The sequence below is a fragment of the Danio rerio genome, chromosome 17 (genome assembly GCF_049306965.1).
Source record: "Danio rerio strain Tuebingen ecotype United States chromosome 17, GRCz12tu, whole genome shotgun sequence".
Lineage (NCBI taxonomy): Eukaryota > Metazoa > Chordata > Actinopteri > Cypriniformes > Danionidae > Danio > Danio rerio.
This window is the reverse complement of record NC_133192.1, coordinates 28,833,015-28,851,948: the sequence shown is the minus strand read 5'-3', so window position 1 is coordinate 28,851,948 and position 18,934 is coordinate 28,833,015. Positions and strand designations below refer to the sequence as shown.

The window sequence follows — 18,934 nt, the reverse complement described above, 5'->3', positions numbered from 1 at the left end:
CAATTTATAAATGTTTCCACGTGTCTGTCTGTGTGCCTGTCTGTCCATTCACCTATATATTCTTCCAGCTACATTATCTGTCTTTCCTTGTTCATCAGTATTTTCTTCATCTGTATACCCATCCATCCATTCATTTATTGATGCGTTTGTCAGTGTACATGTCTATCTGTCATTTCCTTTATATGTGACCATGGTCCAGAAAACCAGTTATAAAGATCAAATTTGGTTAAACGAGATTTATACATAATGTAAAAGCTAAATAATTAAGCTTTCTATTCATGTATGGTTTTTTTAGGACAGGGCAATGTTTAGCTAAAACACAATTATTCACAAATGTGGAATCATAATGTGGAAAAATAATATATGTGTGTATATTATATATACATATATTATATATATATATGTATGTATGTATGTATATGTGTGTGTATAGATATATATGTATGTATGTATGTATGTATGTATGTATATATATATATATATATATATATATATATATATATATATATATATATATATATATATTATATATATATAAGGTTTTAAAACTACTAATTCATGCTTAATTGTCACTAAAAGGACACAATGAAGACTTTGAATTGATAAATTTAGCATACTCTGTACAAAATAACGTAATGGCCACATAAAAGGTTAATTAAAATCCTCCTGAATTACTGTATATTCTTTGTCTATCTAGTCTCTCTTTCTTTCCGTCTGCATATTTTTAATTTGTCTGTGTGTGTGTCTGTCAGGCTGTTCTATCTGTCGGTCTATACAGTCGAAGTCAGTAATATAAGCCCCCCCTTTGAATTTTCTTTTTTAAATATTTCCCAAATGATGCTTAACAGAGCAAGGACATTTTCACAGTATGTCTGATAATATTATTTCTTCTGGAGAAATATTTGTTATTTGTTTTATTTGGCTAGAATAAAAGCAGTTTTTATTAAAAAAAAAAAAACATTTTAAGGTAAACATTTTTAGCCCCTTTTAAATGTGTTGAAGAAATCTGCTCACCTTTAAACAGAAATTGGGGAAAAAATAAACAGGGGGGCTAATAATTCTGACTTCAACTGTATATGCGTCTTACTATCACTCAGTGTATCCATCTATCGTCCATTGTTCAGTCGGTCTGTCCGTTCATCTGTCTTTCTATACCTCTGTCTTTCTCTGTCCATCCATCTCTAAATTCACCTGTCTGTCTGTTTCTGCCCATCCATCTACATGCTATGTCTGTCTTTCAGTCTGTCTGTCTTTCTGATGTAACATTGTGGCTGCAGCATGAAGCTGTTGTTTGGCTCTCAGTGTTCAGTCACCCTGAAACAGAGAGAGAAGAGAGGAAGAGACACTCCTCTGAAACATTCATAAAGCCTGACCCTGAGGACCTGAAGTGCGCACGCTCACACACACACACACACACACATCTTTTTGGCTCTCCTTCATCAGCTGGACTGTGGAACTACAGTCTCAGTTTGAATAGTTTATATGACGTCTGCGGTTTGTTCAGTCAGACCTTGCAATAACTTTCACACTTTTTTATTATTATTCTGGAAGGTGCACAAATACGGTTTGCGGATCAGTAATGCATGTCTATATATCTGCCAGTAAAAGACACGCCCCTAAAACCTGAGTCGGAGTGCGGTTTTAAGAACCGTGGAGTGGTTTTCGACTCTGAATCTTTCAGATGTCAAATCAGAGCTGACATGATTACCCCGTGTGTTCGCTTCTGTGCCAGCTCTCTAATTCACATCATGTTCTGAAAGTGTCTGAACTTTAAAAAGTCACCCGAACACCGTCACCCTGTCAGCCAGAACGCCCCAGAAAGTAGAGCGTAGAAAATTACTCATAGGAGCCAGGGTTATTTGTCAGAAATGGCCTTCAGATGTGATTAAACATCTACCCTGCGCTGTTTTTTTTTTACCTATGAGACTATCGGGGATGTACAGACATATGTTTTCAAAATTGACTCGGATGTGTGTGTGTGGGTTGACTAGCTGGTCTTAAAGGGATCGTCCACCGCCATAATATGAATCTTGACATTATTTACTCACCCTCAAATCAGTCCAAACATATGTAACCATTTTTTTTAATGAAAAAAATAAGACTTTTTGAAGTAGATTGTGGTCTATACAACATTTTATTTGTCTTTCATTGTCTGTGGATTGTAACTCTTAGTATTTCACAGGAAGAAAAGAATATGAAGCAGATTTAGACCAAAATGAGAGTGGTTATATGATGAGGTCACTTCAATCATTGGATAAACTATTCCCTTGATTTAATTTTAAGGGGGTGTTTGCATAAGTTTTATTTTTCCCTTTTTAGAAAGCAGATTTACAGAGAGAATGGCACACAAATCAAGATTTATAATAAAGATGAACTGTTTTTAACATAACTCATAACTTCATCTTGAAAAGGTATTGCAAACAAAGACTAGCTGTTTAAATATAGTGCAGCCTTTTATTGTGATAAATTATTGATGTTTGACTAGACAAAACTAAATAACTATAACATTTTACTACACAAATCTGTTATTGTCTTCATAAAAAGCCTGCTAATCTTCTGTAGTACTGTTATGTAAGCTTTGCTTATAGCAGAACATTTGATGTACGACTGTATTTGTCTAAATATGTTGCAAAATTAAAATGATCCCTAAAATATAAGTGGTTCTCTACCTTTTTTTTTTAGATGTCAAGGCCATCATTGTCAAAGATGATGCCTAAGGCACCCCTAGATTTTTCCAGTTTCCCTTCTGAAATAGAGAGTGGTCATTTTTCAGGCTTTTTTTAAGGAAGCTCATAATGGCAGTGTATTGAGATGATTCAATAACATGAGTGGTCATTTAAAGACTTCCATAAGTCTTATATTTGTACACCAGTCAACTTCTCTGGACATTTTGTGATTATAGACTAGAGTTAAAAAAAGAAATCACTTTTTGGAAATCCCCTCATTTATCCTAAATAGACCCACTCTACTGATTGAAAACCAATTTTGACCATCATGATCAATTAGTAACAAACAAACACGCATCGATATGAGAAAATGTGTTCAGCATGTAGAAAGCTTGCTCATCTAACAGGTGCATTGCAAGCAGCATTTCATCATGTACTAAAGCAAATTGTGTGTCACTGTGCACCGTTTGGCATTTTTAGGCCGTGTTTCATGACCCTGCAGGAGTTTGGGTAGGGAAGCACGATGAAAAGCATGGCCCATGTGCGTGACAGAAGCGTCAGATTGTGTTTTTGGCGCAGATCGCTGCGCAGCGATTGGCTGCTGAGGATCGAGTACGTCTCTGTAGGCTGTTCATCCATGCATGTTTAATGCACACTCCATTTGTCCGCACCCGAATGCTCACACTGATGTGTTGCTTTAGTCATTACTTTACATGTATGTACAATTGTAACTGTGTGCTGTTTCATAGGCTGCGTATGTGTACGGTTGTTTCAGTTATGCTTGAAGACCTGTGTATTCAGCTGCTGTCTCACAGTTCAAAGGGTTCTGCTTTCAGCAGCATGATTTCCGAATCGCCCAATCACAGCTTGGATGGCAACATCCACAGCCAATCAAATGCTCCCAGCACGCTCCTCTTCGTACCCCCATCTCATACCCAGCAACACTTGCTCTGGCAGAGTCTTTAGGTCATGGTATTGCGAACATGCGGCAGCTTCTTCATACCCTATGCTCATTTTTCTAAAAATATAAGCTGTATTTCAAGCCGTCATGCTACATTTCTGGCAGTGCTGACAAAGATAGTACAGGAAGCTGAGGGTGAGGAGACACGAGTAAGGAAAATTGGGTTCCTGGATGGATTTGACGAACAGGAAATGACTGAAGCCAGTGTAACAATTCTATCGCCTGTGGCAAACCGTAGAGTGGAGTGCAGTGCGAAGACACACACACACACATGCACACGCATGATCGGCTCAGCAGTTTGTTACTTCCTTGTTTAAGAAAGACTCCCTCCCTCCTTCCCCATTCCCAGTGGACCTCAGGGCTCTCAGTCTGTCTACAGGATAACAACATCTTATCTTCTCTCTTCTCCTCTCTTTTTCTCCTCCCCCATCCCTGGCTCCTTCTCTCCTCCATCTCTCGCTCCCCCTCACCATCATCCCATCAGCATTTCCGCAGTGACTCCTCATTCTTACCCTGCGCTTTTATCTCTTAGTCACTTTCTTCGTTCCGCCATCCGTGTTCCCTCGTTCCGCTAACAACGAAAGGCAAGAGGGCGGGTTTCTCTCCTCCTTTGTCCTCGTTTTTCTGTCTTACCACTTTCATCTTTATCGTGTCATGTTTTTCTTTTTGAGATTTGCAGTATTTATGTTGCTGCTGCGTCAGAGAGATGCATTAACGCACACTTCATGGAAGAGAGAGACAAGATGGCTGACGCAGCCGCTCGTTGTGTTTACAGAAAATAGCGGCTGATCTAGATTCTCTCAGGCCTGAAAACGTTAAATCCTGTTTTCCACCTGCCTTCGTTGTGTAACCTGTGACTGACACCTTTGCTGTGTATATTGAACCCTGAAAAGCGAAACATCGATGCACAAGCTAATTATGTGCCCAAACTGTTTGCAGGATCACCATAATCCTTCAGCAACACTCTTGAGTTGTCAATGAAAGCAAAGGTTGTTGGGTTCACGAACACCATTTTGTACACAAGCCACCAAATGGGACAAAAAGAAAAGGGTGTTTCTAAATTAAGACCCCCCCCCCCCCCCCCCCTCATCTTTTTGGGGTTCAGTCTGCAACGGGCACGTGCCTCTCGGGGGGTGACCTCGACCCCAGCCCCTCCCACACAAGAGCAGCTCATTACAGACTGTCAATCAGCTACAGGGGGAGGGGCAGACAAAGGTCATTTATGAAGAGTAGATGAGCAACGGTTGAAGAAATGCTGGTCTTTGATGAAACAGAGCTAGAATTGATCTATGTATAAACTTTTTAGTAATAAACAAACAAAGCTTATTTTTAAGCATATTTATCATTTTTGTGTGTGCCTTGATGTTGTTGCTATGCAGAAGATGCACAAAGTATCTTTTTCTCATAAAAATGGAAGAAATGCTCGATTTTCCTTTTTCCAAATAAAATCACATGAGTTTTACAAGGGAACTTTTTTACTTACATATTTATACCACTAAAATATGGTTCCAAAGCCACATTTCCCATGTCCAAAGTACATTTAAGGTGTACATATTTTAAATGTGATTTTAATTTTTCATGTTTTTAACATGACCAAATGAACTTGTGTATTTACTAAATTAATCAGTTTATTCAGCAGCGATGCCTTAATTAGTTTAGACCTATCACAATTATTGATTAATTGTCTTGTGGCTTTTTGTTGATTCAAATATCTTAAAACAAACATTCAGATAGTATAATAATCACAATACAATAAATAGAAATCATATTATTATTATTATTATTATTATTTTGTTTTTATTTTTAAGTAATAATTTTTAAATAATAAATTAATCAGTTGATTCAGCAGCGATGCATTAATTAGATTAGACCTATCACAGTTATTGATTAATCAGATTAATACTGATTGTGTTTTTGATCATTCAGATATCTTGAAACAAACATTCAAAAAATAAAATAATCCCAGTACAATTAATAGAAATCGTATTAATTATATATTATTATATTAATATTATTATAAAAATAAATAATAAAAATAATAGTAAAAATAATAATAATAATAAAAAGTATTATTTTTATTACATTAGTTTTTATAAAAAAAAGGAGATGGGGTTATTATTGAATACTTTTTTTTAATTAAATCTTATTTATTTTGTCGGCGCCAGTGGTGTAGTGGTTAGTGCATTCGACACATGTGCTCCCGGCTACCTGAGTTCGATTCCCACCTCACTGTATTATGCCGATCCTTCCCCTCTCTCTGCTCCCCATGCTTTCCTGTCAATGCTCTCTACTGTCCTATCCATTATCCATTTAGGGTGAAAACCCTGAAAAAATAATTATGAAAAAAAATCTTATTCATTTTAATACCATTTTGTTTAAAAAGGAAAATATACATCTATATCATAACTGTTTCCACAAAATCAGTTTTAGGCGCTGAAAGTAATTAAGTGTTTGGATAATGCATTCAATAAAACCTATTTCAAATTAAAATGTTACACAATATTTAGTTTAAGACAGCAACATTTTCTGTTTTGTTTTATATCGTTCCATGCGTTTGCCTAAATTAAATTGAAATTAAAATAAATACAGATTGGAAAATTTCAAAGGAAAACATAGGCAGAGAGAAAAGCACTGAGATCATAAAATGACAGGATGTTTTCAAACCTGCATTTCTGTAAGTGGCTCTTACTGTCATGAGCATGTGCATCACCCACTGTGCCATGCCTACAACACTTCAATTTTCTTTTCGGTTTTTCCCCATTAGGCCATGAATACCAATAGCAATGATGTATGTTTGCCACAGATTTGTTTATAGTTATAGATCTAATGTTCAATCTACAAATTAGCTCTATTCATGGTGCAAATCCTGTATACATCAGTCAATTACTAGAGATACAAACACACACATACAAACCATATTGCTTTTACTACACATTGAAAACATGTTTTTATTAGTAAAGCTAGTGTAAGAATTTTTGTGTGCGCGCGAGTGTGAGAGGTTGTGTGTGTGTGTGTGTGTGTGTGTGTATGAGTTACATAAGAGGTGTAAAAATAGTCCAGGCTCTGCACCATTCCTCTTAGTTGGCTGCTCTTGCACGCACACTGCTTCACCGTACCCACAGGGCGCACACATACACTCCCATATGAGCCTACATCACACACACTCAAATTCACAAACACACACACACTCACCAAACCCTGCTAGAGCATCAAACATGCACATGCACATTGACATACACACACACACACACACAAGGTGGATGAACTCCTTCACCTTAGCAAAAAAAAAAAAAACACACAGTAGCACAATCTCTCTTTATAAAATGCAAACAGCTTCCGCATGTGCGGTTTTGTGTTATTTAGGGTACATTTGAGCCTCTTCTGTATTATTTTTTTCATCCTGAATCTTCTCTCTGTGATGCGTTAAACCAGGAGACTGAGATTTAGAGCCATCAGGGTGCATGTGATTAATATTTTGTGTGACAGTAAAATTGAGCTTCTAAAAGACGTGGAGAGATTTTCAGAGTCAGGCCACGGGCTTCGCTTGGTGCAAGGCGCTTTTAATTCACCTAAAAATGAAAATAATATATCATTTTACTATGCATTGACATGTTTTCACAAATCTCTACGTTATTTAAGATTAATGTGCTATTTAGTTTCATAAATCAATGTTAATAGTGACCTCCAAGTGTATTTTAACTGTTGCGATCTAAGATTTTTTATTTCACGAATTTCATAGCCAAAAGAAATCACAGTAACATTGTGTCACAGTACCTTTATAGGCCATATTTTCAATCTCAATTTTGCATACAAAAGGAACAAGTACACTAAATAGAGAATATTAAAAATGAGCATTTATGAGAACAACAGCCATACATACGTACTACATATTGTCCATACATACATTAGTTGGGTATTAAATGTAACTCACTTTTGTGAACTGGTGTGGCTTCTTATCACAAAATCCAGTTGAAGTTGTTGTTTTTTTTCAGGTGATGGAGGCAATTATCATTTAGCATAGACATATGCTTTAAAGAACAGATACACCTTGGCAATTGTTGATTTTCTTGATTCATCTGTTAAAACTCTTTAACCGCAGATTTTTAGCTAAGTAAGAGGCGGTGTCCTGCAAAGTCAATAGCTCCGTTTTTATTCTCCTATTCTTATTCGCATTTTGGAGGTTAATATAAGCTAGGCATGGGCCATTATAAGATTCTGATGGTATGATAACATTGGATAAAAATATCAGGGTTTTGCGGTATGACTGTATTATGATTACTGCTCTATAATATATTCTTATTAAATGTCCGGGTAAAAAATTAAAACTTTTTTTTTCCATTTTGAACACTATATATTTTATTTTGAGAAACATTTAGAACATTTTGGATGAGTAAACATGTCAGACTTCTACTGTATTCGTTCGTTTAAAAAACAGATTTCTTTTGCAATTTAAAATAGCATCTTTAGATATATTTTCTGCTGGAGATTCTGTTGTCCTAAAAAACAAAACAAAAAAACATCAATAAACAGTTGTACACATACTTTAGGAACAGTATTGCAGAAAATTTTGACTTTTAAAAACTTTTTAAACCTAAAGACTTTTCCAAATTGCGGTATACTTTGAATAAAAAAGCATATGCACATAACTAAATAGGATATACCTTTTATTCGATAAGAAAATATGCAGATAAACTATGATGGAAACACTTTTACAGAACAAATTCCAGCATGCACTTTAAAAAAGGTCATTTGATTTTGTTATAAGAGATCATGTGATGATACAAATGTGTGTGAATAGACTAATCAGCAGGCTGTGAACACGTTGTATAACATCTGAAATGTTGCTATAGACATTCTAAAACCATTATCCATTTCATTATTAGTGTTATATTATTAATTACCTCCAGAATAGTCAAGAGTATCTGTGCTCTACGTCTGACGCCTTCAAACGCCACCATGTGTTCATTACTTGTCGACATTGTCTTCTGTGGCACAAGTCATTTATTAAAAGTAAAAGATTCACACAGCTTCTTCTACCGCAGCAAATTTCGTCTTTACTGTTGATGATGAGCGGCAGTTCATCAGGAAGTGACTATTTTGCTCTCTTTGACTCGTTAGATAGAAACGCTGCGTTATTTGCATATTCCAGCTTTACGCATGAAGTTAATTTGCATTTTTGGATGGAAACATAGCTAATGTGTTTTGAACTACTGTGAGTCTTTCTCAAGGACTTTCTGAGCAAGGGTGCCCTCTAGTGTACAGTATGAATTAATAAGTCACTTATAAGAATTGTCTGAGTATTATTTAGTCTTTGTTTTCAGTTCAAATTTACCCTGGGATTTGTTTTTACAGAATTTGCGAACCCTGGTTATAGCTACTTCTCAAATTTTGGGGATATTTTGGTACTTTTTTTGCAATTTAAAAAAAAAATCTGGTTAACCACGTATGGTGTTCCCTGTCAAAAATGATCGGACTATTTAAAAATAAAATGTATAAATCTCTTTTTATGCTGTAATTACCAGCAAATATTAGATTTTTTTTGGTCAACGTTAGAACTGGCTTTGTATGTCTACTTGTAACCTCATTGATTTAAGATTGTGTTTGTCAGGTTTTGAGTGCAAAAAAATCTTGTTACTTCAGAACTAAGTCCACAAGCTCTTTCCTGCCAAAACCTGAAAACTAATAAATATATGCTTTCTATCTTTTCCTTTTCAACAACAAATCCGCCAAAAAATGTGCTGACATCTTAAAAGTCTGGATTGGTCAGATCTGTCTTAGAGGATTGGTGTCTATCAGCTTGATGCTGAGTGTGTGAGCGCGCCTGTGCTTTCATATGAGTGTTTAGCTTACTCCCTCACAAGTACACATAGTAAATCTCCCCTTTCTTCCCTCGCTCTGAAGCAGAGGGTGACGCTTCTTGACCTCTGCATTAACAGAAATAGTTTTCCTGCGGTAGAGAGTGACTGTGTGTGACATTTATGGAGTCAGCTTCTGCCCGTTTGTGTGCTGACGACACATCTGTTCATGTGTGTGCGTGCACTTGTGTGTGTGAGAGAGGAGAGATTCTGTGTATTATTCAGCTCGAACAGGGAGGATCATCAATAATAACTAAGCGCTGTGATGGAGGCTGTAAAAAGAAGCCCTCCACTGTCTCTGTTAGGGTACACTGAGTGCTCGTGGTTGCCTTTTTGTTTTTAACTCCTTGATGTAAGAGGTTTTGATATATTTGGACACAGCAACACCACTTTAGTATGTCTGAATTGCATTGCTTAACAGCATTTCTAAACAAATTAACTAAACTCACTTAACATGAAAATAAAGTCTTTTGCTATATAATAGAAAGTGTAATTTTACATACACTACAGTTCATTCATTCATTCATTTTTTCGGCTTAGTCCCTCTATTAATCTGGGGATGCCACAGCCTAATGAACAACCAACTTATCCAGCATATGTTTTACACAGCGGATGCCCTACCAGCTGCAACCTAACAATTTAGTATATTCAATTCACCTATTGAGCATGTTTTTGCTCTGTGGGTGAAACTGGAGCATCCGGAAGAAACCCACGTGAACACGGGGAGAACATGCAAACTGCACACAGAAATGCCTTAAATGGGACTTAAACCAGTGATCTTCTTGCTGTGAGGCGACAGTGCTAACCACTGAGCCACCATGTTGCCCAGTATTAAACATACATTCCTTCATTTCTTTTTTGGCTTAGTCACTTTATTAATCTGGGGTTGCCACAGAGGAATGACCCGCTAACTTATCCAGCACGTTTTTTTTTTCAGGCAGCGAATGCCTTTCCAGCCGCAACCCATCCCTGGGAAACCAGTATTATCATAAGTTATTTGATTAATTTAATTTATTATTTAATTATTTTTATTTGTTAATTATTTTATTTAAACAAAATATTTCTAAAGGATCAAATCAAAATATTGGAATAATATCTAAAGGATCATCAAGTTTGCCATAAATACGTTTGATTTCTAAATATTTTAAAATGCTAAATGTTTATTTGGAATCTTAATACTGCACAGTTCAGCGTATATTTCCATTTATACGTAATGTTTGATCAATTAAATAAAGTCTGGCGTAAGATAAAAAATTATTGTATGGTTGACCTTAATTTAAACCAGTGGTCACCAAACTTGTTCCTGGAGGGCCCGTGTCCTGCAGATTTCAGCTCCAACCCTAATCAAACACACCTGATCAAGCTAATCAAGGTCTTACTAGGTATACTTAAAACATCCAGGCAGGTGTGTTGAGGCAAGTTGGAGCTAAAACCTGCAGGGACTCTGGCCCTCCTTGACTAAGATTGCTGACCCCCAATTTAAACGTTTTATTCTCTTGAAATGCAAGAGAAAAGTATGTGGGGTATTAGTGGATCCTATTCTTTAATCTTTAAGTAGGTCCACAACAGTTTCTTTCTTGTTAAACACAAAATAAGATATTTTGCAGAAAGCTGAAAACCTTTAACCTTGGCTTCCATAGAAGAAAAAAAAATACTATAATGCAGTGGTCTCCAACCCCTGGGCTGCGGATCAGTACCGATCTGTGGATAAATTGGTATGAGGCCGCACATGAAGTCACTCTTATTTCGGTTTAATTTATTATCCGAGTCTAAATGATCTTTTGTTTTGAAAAAAATCTTTTGTTTTGAAAAATAACCATATTGTCTTGGTTATATCTTAGTCACTTAGATTGCAAAATTGAAACCAAAAGCAAGCAAAATATGGAAAAAAAAACTGATGTCTTTGGGTCTGTGCCAGTAAAGTAGTGATTAGTGCGTTGACACATGCATGCCAGTGCTCTCTGCGACCCGACTTCGGTTCCCACCTCAAGGTCCTCTGTCGATCCATCCCCTCTCTATGCCCCCCATGCTTTCCCGTCAATGCTTTTTACTATCCTATGCATTAAGGATAAACATCCCCCCGCCCCTGCCAAAAAAAATTTATTTAATAAAAATAAATGAAAATTGTCTCAGGTAAAATTGTCAAGCATTGACCGGTCCGCTGTGATAAAAATATTTGGGACCACTGCAATAATAGAAGTCATCGGTCACAGCTTTCCAGCTTTCATCAAAATATCATCCTTTCTGTTCAAGTCAAACTGGTTTGGAACAATAGGAAGGTTAGTCAATCATGACAGAATTTTCAGCTTTGGATGAACGATCCCTTCAATTCGTGAAGAACTTTAAAAGTCTAGTATTGTCCAGCGTTGTTGGTTTGCAGATGGTGAAGTTTTGGTTTGATATTCTCACTGTGTAGTATATTCAGTGATTTGTAGAGGTAATGAAGGACCCAAATACTTCATTCTGGAACAGTTCTCCAGTGTAATTTGGCGTAAGGATGTGTTTGGCAACTGTGGTGACACACCGGCCTCAGGGTCACAGGGAAGGTCAGTGACTGTTGCTCTGCCACTTTGTAAGATCAGCCAATCAGAGCACAGAGTTTTGGCATTTGAAAAGAGGAGCTACAGAAGGCACAGCACACAGAGCTAAAGGCAAGATGGACGACATCCAGTTCTGCAGAAAAAAAATCTAATTCATTGGAATGAAAAAATGACTGGGAAATACTGCAAAACAGATATATTTTCAGATATTAAGATGGGAAAATGTTTTAAAGTCTGCTATTTTAAATTATACTTTGAATTATTTCATTTTTGTGTTTTGTGACATTGCAGCAGAATCGATTGCATCGTCCTAATTGCAGAAAAAATAATTAGAAAGACTGGCATAATGTGACAGATTCTTAAGGTGTGAGTGTTTAAAGTGTTCTAAAGCATGATTGTGTGTTTTTAGGAATGGCACAGGGGAATGACCATGGCACACAGTACCGTTCTGCCATCTACACCTACAGCCCAGAACAGCAAGATCTGGCCATGAAGAGCAAACATATGTACCAGGAGGTGCAGTATTTCAACACACACACACACAAACACACACACACTAACACACACACACTAACACACACACACACACACACACACACACACAAACTTTACCATCACTTGTTATATAGCCTTTATTGATCTTATATTACTAACATATGGACATACATACAGTTGAAGTCAGAATTATTAGCCTCCCTGAATTATTAGCCCCCTGTTTATTTTTTCCCCAATTTCTGTTTAACGGAGAGAAGACTTTTTTTAACACATTTCTAAGCATAATAATTTTGATAAATAATTTCTCATAACTGATTTATTTTATCTTTGCCATGATGACAGCACATATTTTACTAGATATTTTTCAAGACACTTCTATACAGCTTAAAGAGACATTTAAAGGCTTAACAAGGTTAATTAGGCTAACTAGGCAGGTTAGGGTATTTAGGCAAGTTATTGTATAACGATGGTTTGTTTTTTATTAAAAACTGCTTTTATTCAAGCCGAAATAAAACAAATAAGACTTTCTCCAGAAGAAAAAATATTATTAGACATACTGTGAAAATTTCCTCACTCTGTTAATCATCATATTGCAAAATATAAAAAAAAATAATAATAAAAAATAATAATAATAATAATTTTGACTACAACTGTCTAAGCCTTTGCATTACAGGAAATCTGCTATCCTTGAACCTTGAACTATCATTAACCCATATAGTTACCTTATAAAATCAAAGATGATCTTAGGCAAGTCCATGTCAAGTACACATACTGTTAAATGTTAAATTCTAAAATTAAATGCAACCTTTATGCAACCTTTTTTGGGGGAAAAAATTACTAAATATCCGGAACCAAGAAATGTCCACAAACTATTAACAATGGTAGTAGTTAAACTAATTTTAGCACATCAGATTAGCATATTACTATTATTTCTGAATGATCGTGAGACAGTTGATATTATGATGCTGAAAATTTGAATCACAGGAATGAATTGCACTTTACAATATATTAAAGTAAATAGCTATTTAAAATTGTAATAATAAATACATTTTTTACGAAGAAATACAGCAACATTGACTTCTTTTTAAATCATATTTCAAAAATGCATCTAACATTTAACAATTGGGCTCAGTTTAACTACATGACTGCACAACCAAATTTACTTCAGCAAAAAATCTGCATATTTATCCAGTAGTTTTCTCCCCATCACCTCCCCAGAAGCTCTTGTCACGTTTCCAGCCTCTCTCAAACTGTCCGCTGTCAAACGGCGAGCGCCCACACCTGTCAGAGAGATGCGTTGTGGATGCTCATCTGGATGACTGGACTGTTAGCTCTGTCCAACTAGCGTGAGGCTTCTTTGTTTTGGGAGCTGCAAGAGTTTGCGGTAAACCGTCACTGTGGTCTTCTTGTCATGGCTCTCGCTTCGGGGCTCAGATGCGGTTTGGTTGCGAGGGGAAGGAGGCGGTGGTGACCCCTCTTGGCCTTGGCCTTGTGCGTGTCAGGGGTGAAAGGTCAGGCTTGTGGGGGGCAGCTGTGGTTAAAGGGACGCAATCAGATCAGAAGAGCGAAACGGACGTGATGTTGACGGCCCCGCTGACCCCAATAACACACACATCACTGATGGATGAGAGTGAACCCCAAACACTGCAGTCAGCTGGGGGTCAATATGGGCTTTTTTAAGTATCAGAATAATACTAAACCATTTTGTCTGTTCATTAGAATGTATGCTAATTATATTTTTATCTGTAAAAAAAAGGCTATCATACATTTTTTGCCTGATAAGAGGAACAAATATGTAATTCATTGTAATGTTTGTCAGGCATATTTGGATCAAAAGTCATTTGTTACCGTATCTCTTTCATCTGCTTTCAAGCGCTGATAAAACATGAGCATGTGAAATGGAACAAATATTTTGTTTGTTTAAAAGCAGAGGCTCAGTTGTTTATTTTGATATATTAATGCTCATAGCAGAATATTCTCAGAAGGCTGTGAAATTTAGGTGAAAAGCATCAAAAATGCTGCTGGTGACTGGCACATAAAAAAAACAAATACTTGCGGGGAAAAATGTAAAAGTTTTTATTTAAGGGTTACATGAAAGCGTCAACATATTAATGAACTTTCAATTTTAAAATTTGATTTTGTTCTTATACTAAAAACCTCAATGTTTTACCCACTTGGCATCAAACTGCTTTGCATATTTTGTAATAAATGTACTTATTGTTTTAAAATTTGTATAAATTACAAAACTAATTTGTATAGTTGGATTAAAAGTGTTATTTTTATACAATTGCATAAATCTGTTACACTGAAAGATAATTAATAGAATAATACATAGAAAAATGATTGTGTGTGTGCGTGCATGCGTATGTATGTGTGTGTGTGTGTGTGTGTGTATATGTATCTATGTATGTATGTGTGTATATATCTGTGTGTGTGTATGTATGTATGTAAGAGTTATGTATGTACCAGGTTAGAATAAATATGCAAGTTATAGTATAACAATGTTTTGTTCTGTAGACAATTAAAAAAATATAAAGCTTAAAGGGGCTAATAATTTTGACCTTAATGTTTGTTACAAAATTAAAAACTGCTTTTATTCTAGCTGAAATGAAACAAATAAGACTTTTCTAGAAGAAAAAATATCAGACATACTGTGAAAATGTTCAGTGCAATTGCACACACACATAGTATTTCTAATAATTGGATTTTTAAAAAACAATTGTGCATAATTTCTTGATGTAAAAAAAGATCATAAAGCAGCATTGGTTAGAATAGAAATCTTTTGTTGGATTAACATAATTTTTAGCTTTACTTGTGATCATTCTTGTTAAACATTCTGGCTGAATAAAAAAAAACTTTTGAATGTTATATTGAGAAGCGTAAACCGAGTGATCTGAAAACTGACATTGGCTGTGTAAATACCAGTAACACAATTGTTGACATTTTGTCTAATTCTTGTGTATGGTGTGTAAATGCTGTACACTAGCATTTACTGGACTGATCATATGCCTCCAGTTTGCATAAAATAACTTTAAATGTATTGATTAAAAGCCAAAACATCCCCTAGACATGATGGTTTTTCCGCTTGCAGTTGTTGTTTGTGCTCTTCTCCTGATCCTCTTCTGTCTAAGTGCAGAGACGGTCTGAAGTGGTTTCGAAGAACGTCTCTGTTACATAAGCCGCAGTGATGAGATTAGACATGTTAGCCTACAATATTACTGAAGTATTAAGGAATGTGTCGTTTGTTTATGTGCCCTTCATACCTTGTAAAAGCATGGCTGATTGTCTTGCGCATTTGAAGAGAGCGACACAGAAATGAAAAACCGTGTGAAGAGATTGATGAGGCCTGATTGAGGACACTTCCATCAGGTCAAATTCAGGTGATGAATCCGACAGCGGCATCACATCACACGCAGACGGCAAATGAATTATTAGAGCCCACTGAGAGTTGCACTCCATCAGAGTCTCCTAAAACTGTGGCATGAGCGAGGACAGTCGAGGAGAGGAAGAGACACTCTTTTAAGAGCCGTGGTTGAAGGAGGGAGGGCTGCTGTAATGAAATGTAGGAATTTGCAGAACATCAAAGAGTTTTTATTCAGTAGTGAAAGAGAGTGCAGCAAAGCAAGATGGAGTGGAGGTGCAGTTCTGCTGCAGTCAGGCACTTTCTGAGTTATTTTGGGGATTTGAATGGAAGTTTGTGCATTTTCTTTGTTTTTATGCATGTGTTATGCTGCAGACATCAAATGTGTACTTATTTATTTTTAAAAAGATCCTTAAAACATTACTATATAATATATATATATATATATATATATATATATATATATATATATATATATATATATATATATATATATATATATATATATATATATATCGAAAGTTATAATTATTAGCACCCCTGAATTATCAAACCCCGTTTATTTGTTTCCCCAATTTCTATTTAACATAGAGAAGATTTTTCCAACACATTTCTAAACATAATAATTTTAATAACTGATTTATTTTATCTTTGCCAGGATGACAGTACATAACATTTGACTAGATATTTTTCAAGACACTTCTATACAGCTTAAAGAGACATTTAAAAGCTTAACTAGGTGAATTAAGTGAACAAGCCAGGTTAGGGTTATTAAGCAAGTTACTGTATAACGATGGTTTGTTCTGTAGTCTATCGGGAAAAAAAATTGCTTAAAGGGGCTAATAATTTTTACCTTAAAATGGTGTTAAAAAGTTTAATAATGGCTTTTATTTAGCTGAAATAAAACAAGTAAGAGTTTTTCCAGAAGAAAAAATATTGGGAAATATTTAAAAACAAAATTCAAAGGAGGGGGGCTAATAATTCTGACTTCGTGTGTGTGTGTGTGTGTGTGTGTGTGTGTGTGTGTGTGTGTGTGTGTGTGTGTGTGTGTGTGTGTGTGTGTGTGTGTGTGTGTGTGTGTGTGTGTGTGTGTGTGTGTGTGTGTGTGTGTGTGTGTGTGTGTGTGCGCGTGTGCGCGAGTGCGTGTGTGCGTGCATGTGTGTGGTGCTTAGCGTAAATGGGTACACCCAATTTTAAAAACGTATGTTTTTTTTATCTATTACCCATTGAATATAAATTAAATACAGTATTTTTGGTGTATTTGAAAAAAAATAATTTATTAAACAGATATATTTATTTAAGTAATATTTTAGTCACTGAACATCTTTAGAAATAGATTATACATTTAGATTCAAGCTAAATGTTTCAAAAACTATTTCAACAAAGTTTGATAGATTTTTCTTTTTTCTCTTGATTTTTCCCTGACTTAAATTTAGGCTACTCTATTATTTATTATTTACTTTATTATTTTGGTAGATTAGCTCTGTATTTGGCTTTAGTAATTCCTAATCTAATGTATATGCACAAATATAATATTTAGAAGCATCCAATAGAAAATATTATTTTAAATGAGAGTGTAACCCAGGTTACTAGTGGGTAGTATACAGCAATAGAGCAAATAGAAATATAAGGAAAAACATTGGCAGAATACTCGATTAAATAATATACATTAAAATTATTTACTTATATAAATAATTTATAATAGAGTATTATACAGCATTCAAGGGAATAGTGCTTTAGAATGACATCATCGTGCCTTACACTATAGCAGCAGATCAGCTTTTCCAAACAATAACAAATCTCGCTTGTCTGTTAGCTTGTGTTTACCGTTGCTATGGTGATTCAGGGTTCGCAAGGGAAAGCAGAGATGTAAGTTGTTATATTAATAACAGTAATATAACTATTAGATTTACATCTTTTAATGTTTAATGCGTATTAATTGTGAAAATTGACCATTAATAAGATGCTGACATGATTTCAATCATATATTTTTAATGAAGGATTGAGAGAAAAAAGACAAGATTTGTCTCTGAGAGTGAAATCTGCACACGAGTGCCACCTGGAGTTTTCCTGTTTGTTTCGTTTTGATTTTGAATGATTTCCTTGGTGAGTTTGTGTTTTTATTATTTATTATTGTATTCATTATAACATGATTTAAACTAGTGTCGAAAAATGTGTTTCATTAATTAACCATTTGTTTGGTCTAGTAAAAACAAAGTATTATACAGAGTATTATACAAGTGATTGTGTAAAGTTTAAGTGAGAAAGTTTAAGTAAAATGCTGTCATTTGTAAAAAGAAAATGCCAAATAGGAGAGAGAAATAGGAAAAACACAGAAATTCAGCAGAGAGAAGCATATACATGGTTATTTACTGTTGCTGTTTATTTAGAAATGTGTTTAGCTGAGATAATGCATACACTGTAAAATGCTAATGGTTTCTTTGGCCTTGTGTTTTCAAGGCCAGGTTTTTTTTTCTTTTCCTTGGTTTTGTTCGTTTGTGCATCTTCTTCTGATTTTTCATCGGTGAGATGTTCTATTGACGTCAGTTGCTGGATGTGATCTGCTCTGGATTCGAATTAATTGAAGTTTGAACTTTTTCTGGATTTGGATTGTCTCAACTTCCATCGGCATGTCTAATTGTGGAGTTGGACTGGCGAGCCTCCCATTAAGTGGATTCTTTGGATACACCTGTTGAAAAGATACAAAGTAAAACCTATTCAACGTCATGGTAGGAGTGTAAATTTACAACACACTCACAAGTGCAACATCCTGGATCTCTGGAACTGAATTTGCAACCTAGTTGTTTTGCAAAAGAATCTTTTTGAAAGTTTATCACCTTTACTGGACTTTTGGAACATTTTGAAATGTTTTAAGTGAATGTTTTATTTTCATTTTTATTTTATTTGTACATTGTTCCTTTAGAGTGTTCATTCGTTGAAATTTTTGAATCTTTATAGAGAGAGGTTAACTGATTTAAGAAGGGAAATCTTGATTATATGTTAAATAATAATACAATTTTAATATTGTATTATTAACTTACACTTGCAAACCTTTA

At 35.3% G+C, this 18,934-nt stretch overlaps 1 protein-coding gene across 4 annotated transcripts in view; it reads left to right on the top strand.

Moving 5' to 3' along the window:
* msrab (methionine sulfoxide reductase Ab) overlaps nucleotides 1-18,934 on the top strand; it is a 78,470-nt gene that overhangs the window by 44,788 nt on the left and 14,748 nt on the right. For all 4 annotated transcript variants that reach the window (XM_073928603.1, XM_073928604.1, XM_073928605.1 and 1 more), the window contains one exon: nucleotides 12,432-12,538. In XM_073928603.1, coding sequence (XP_073784704.1) covers nucleotides 12,432-12,538 — 107 coding nt within the window. The remainder of the gene's footprint in view (nucleotides 1-12,431; nucleotides 12,539-18,934) is intronic.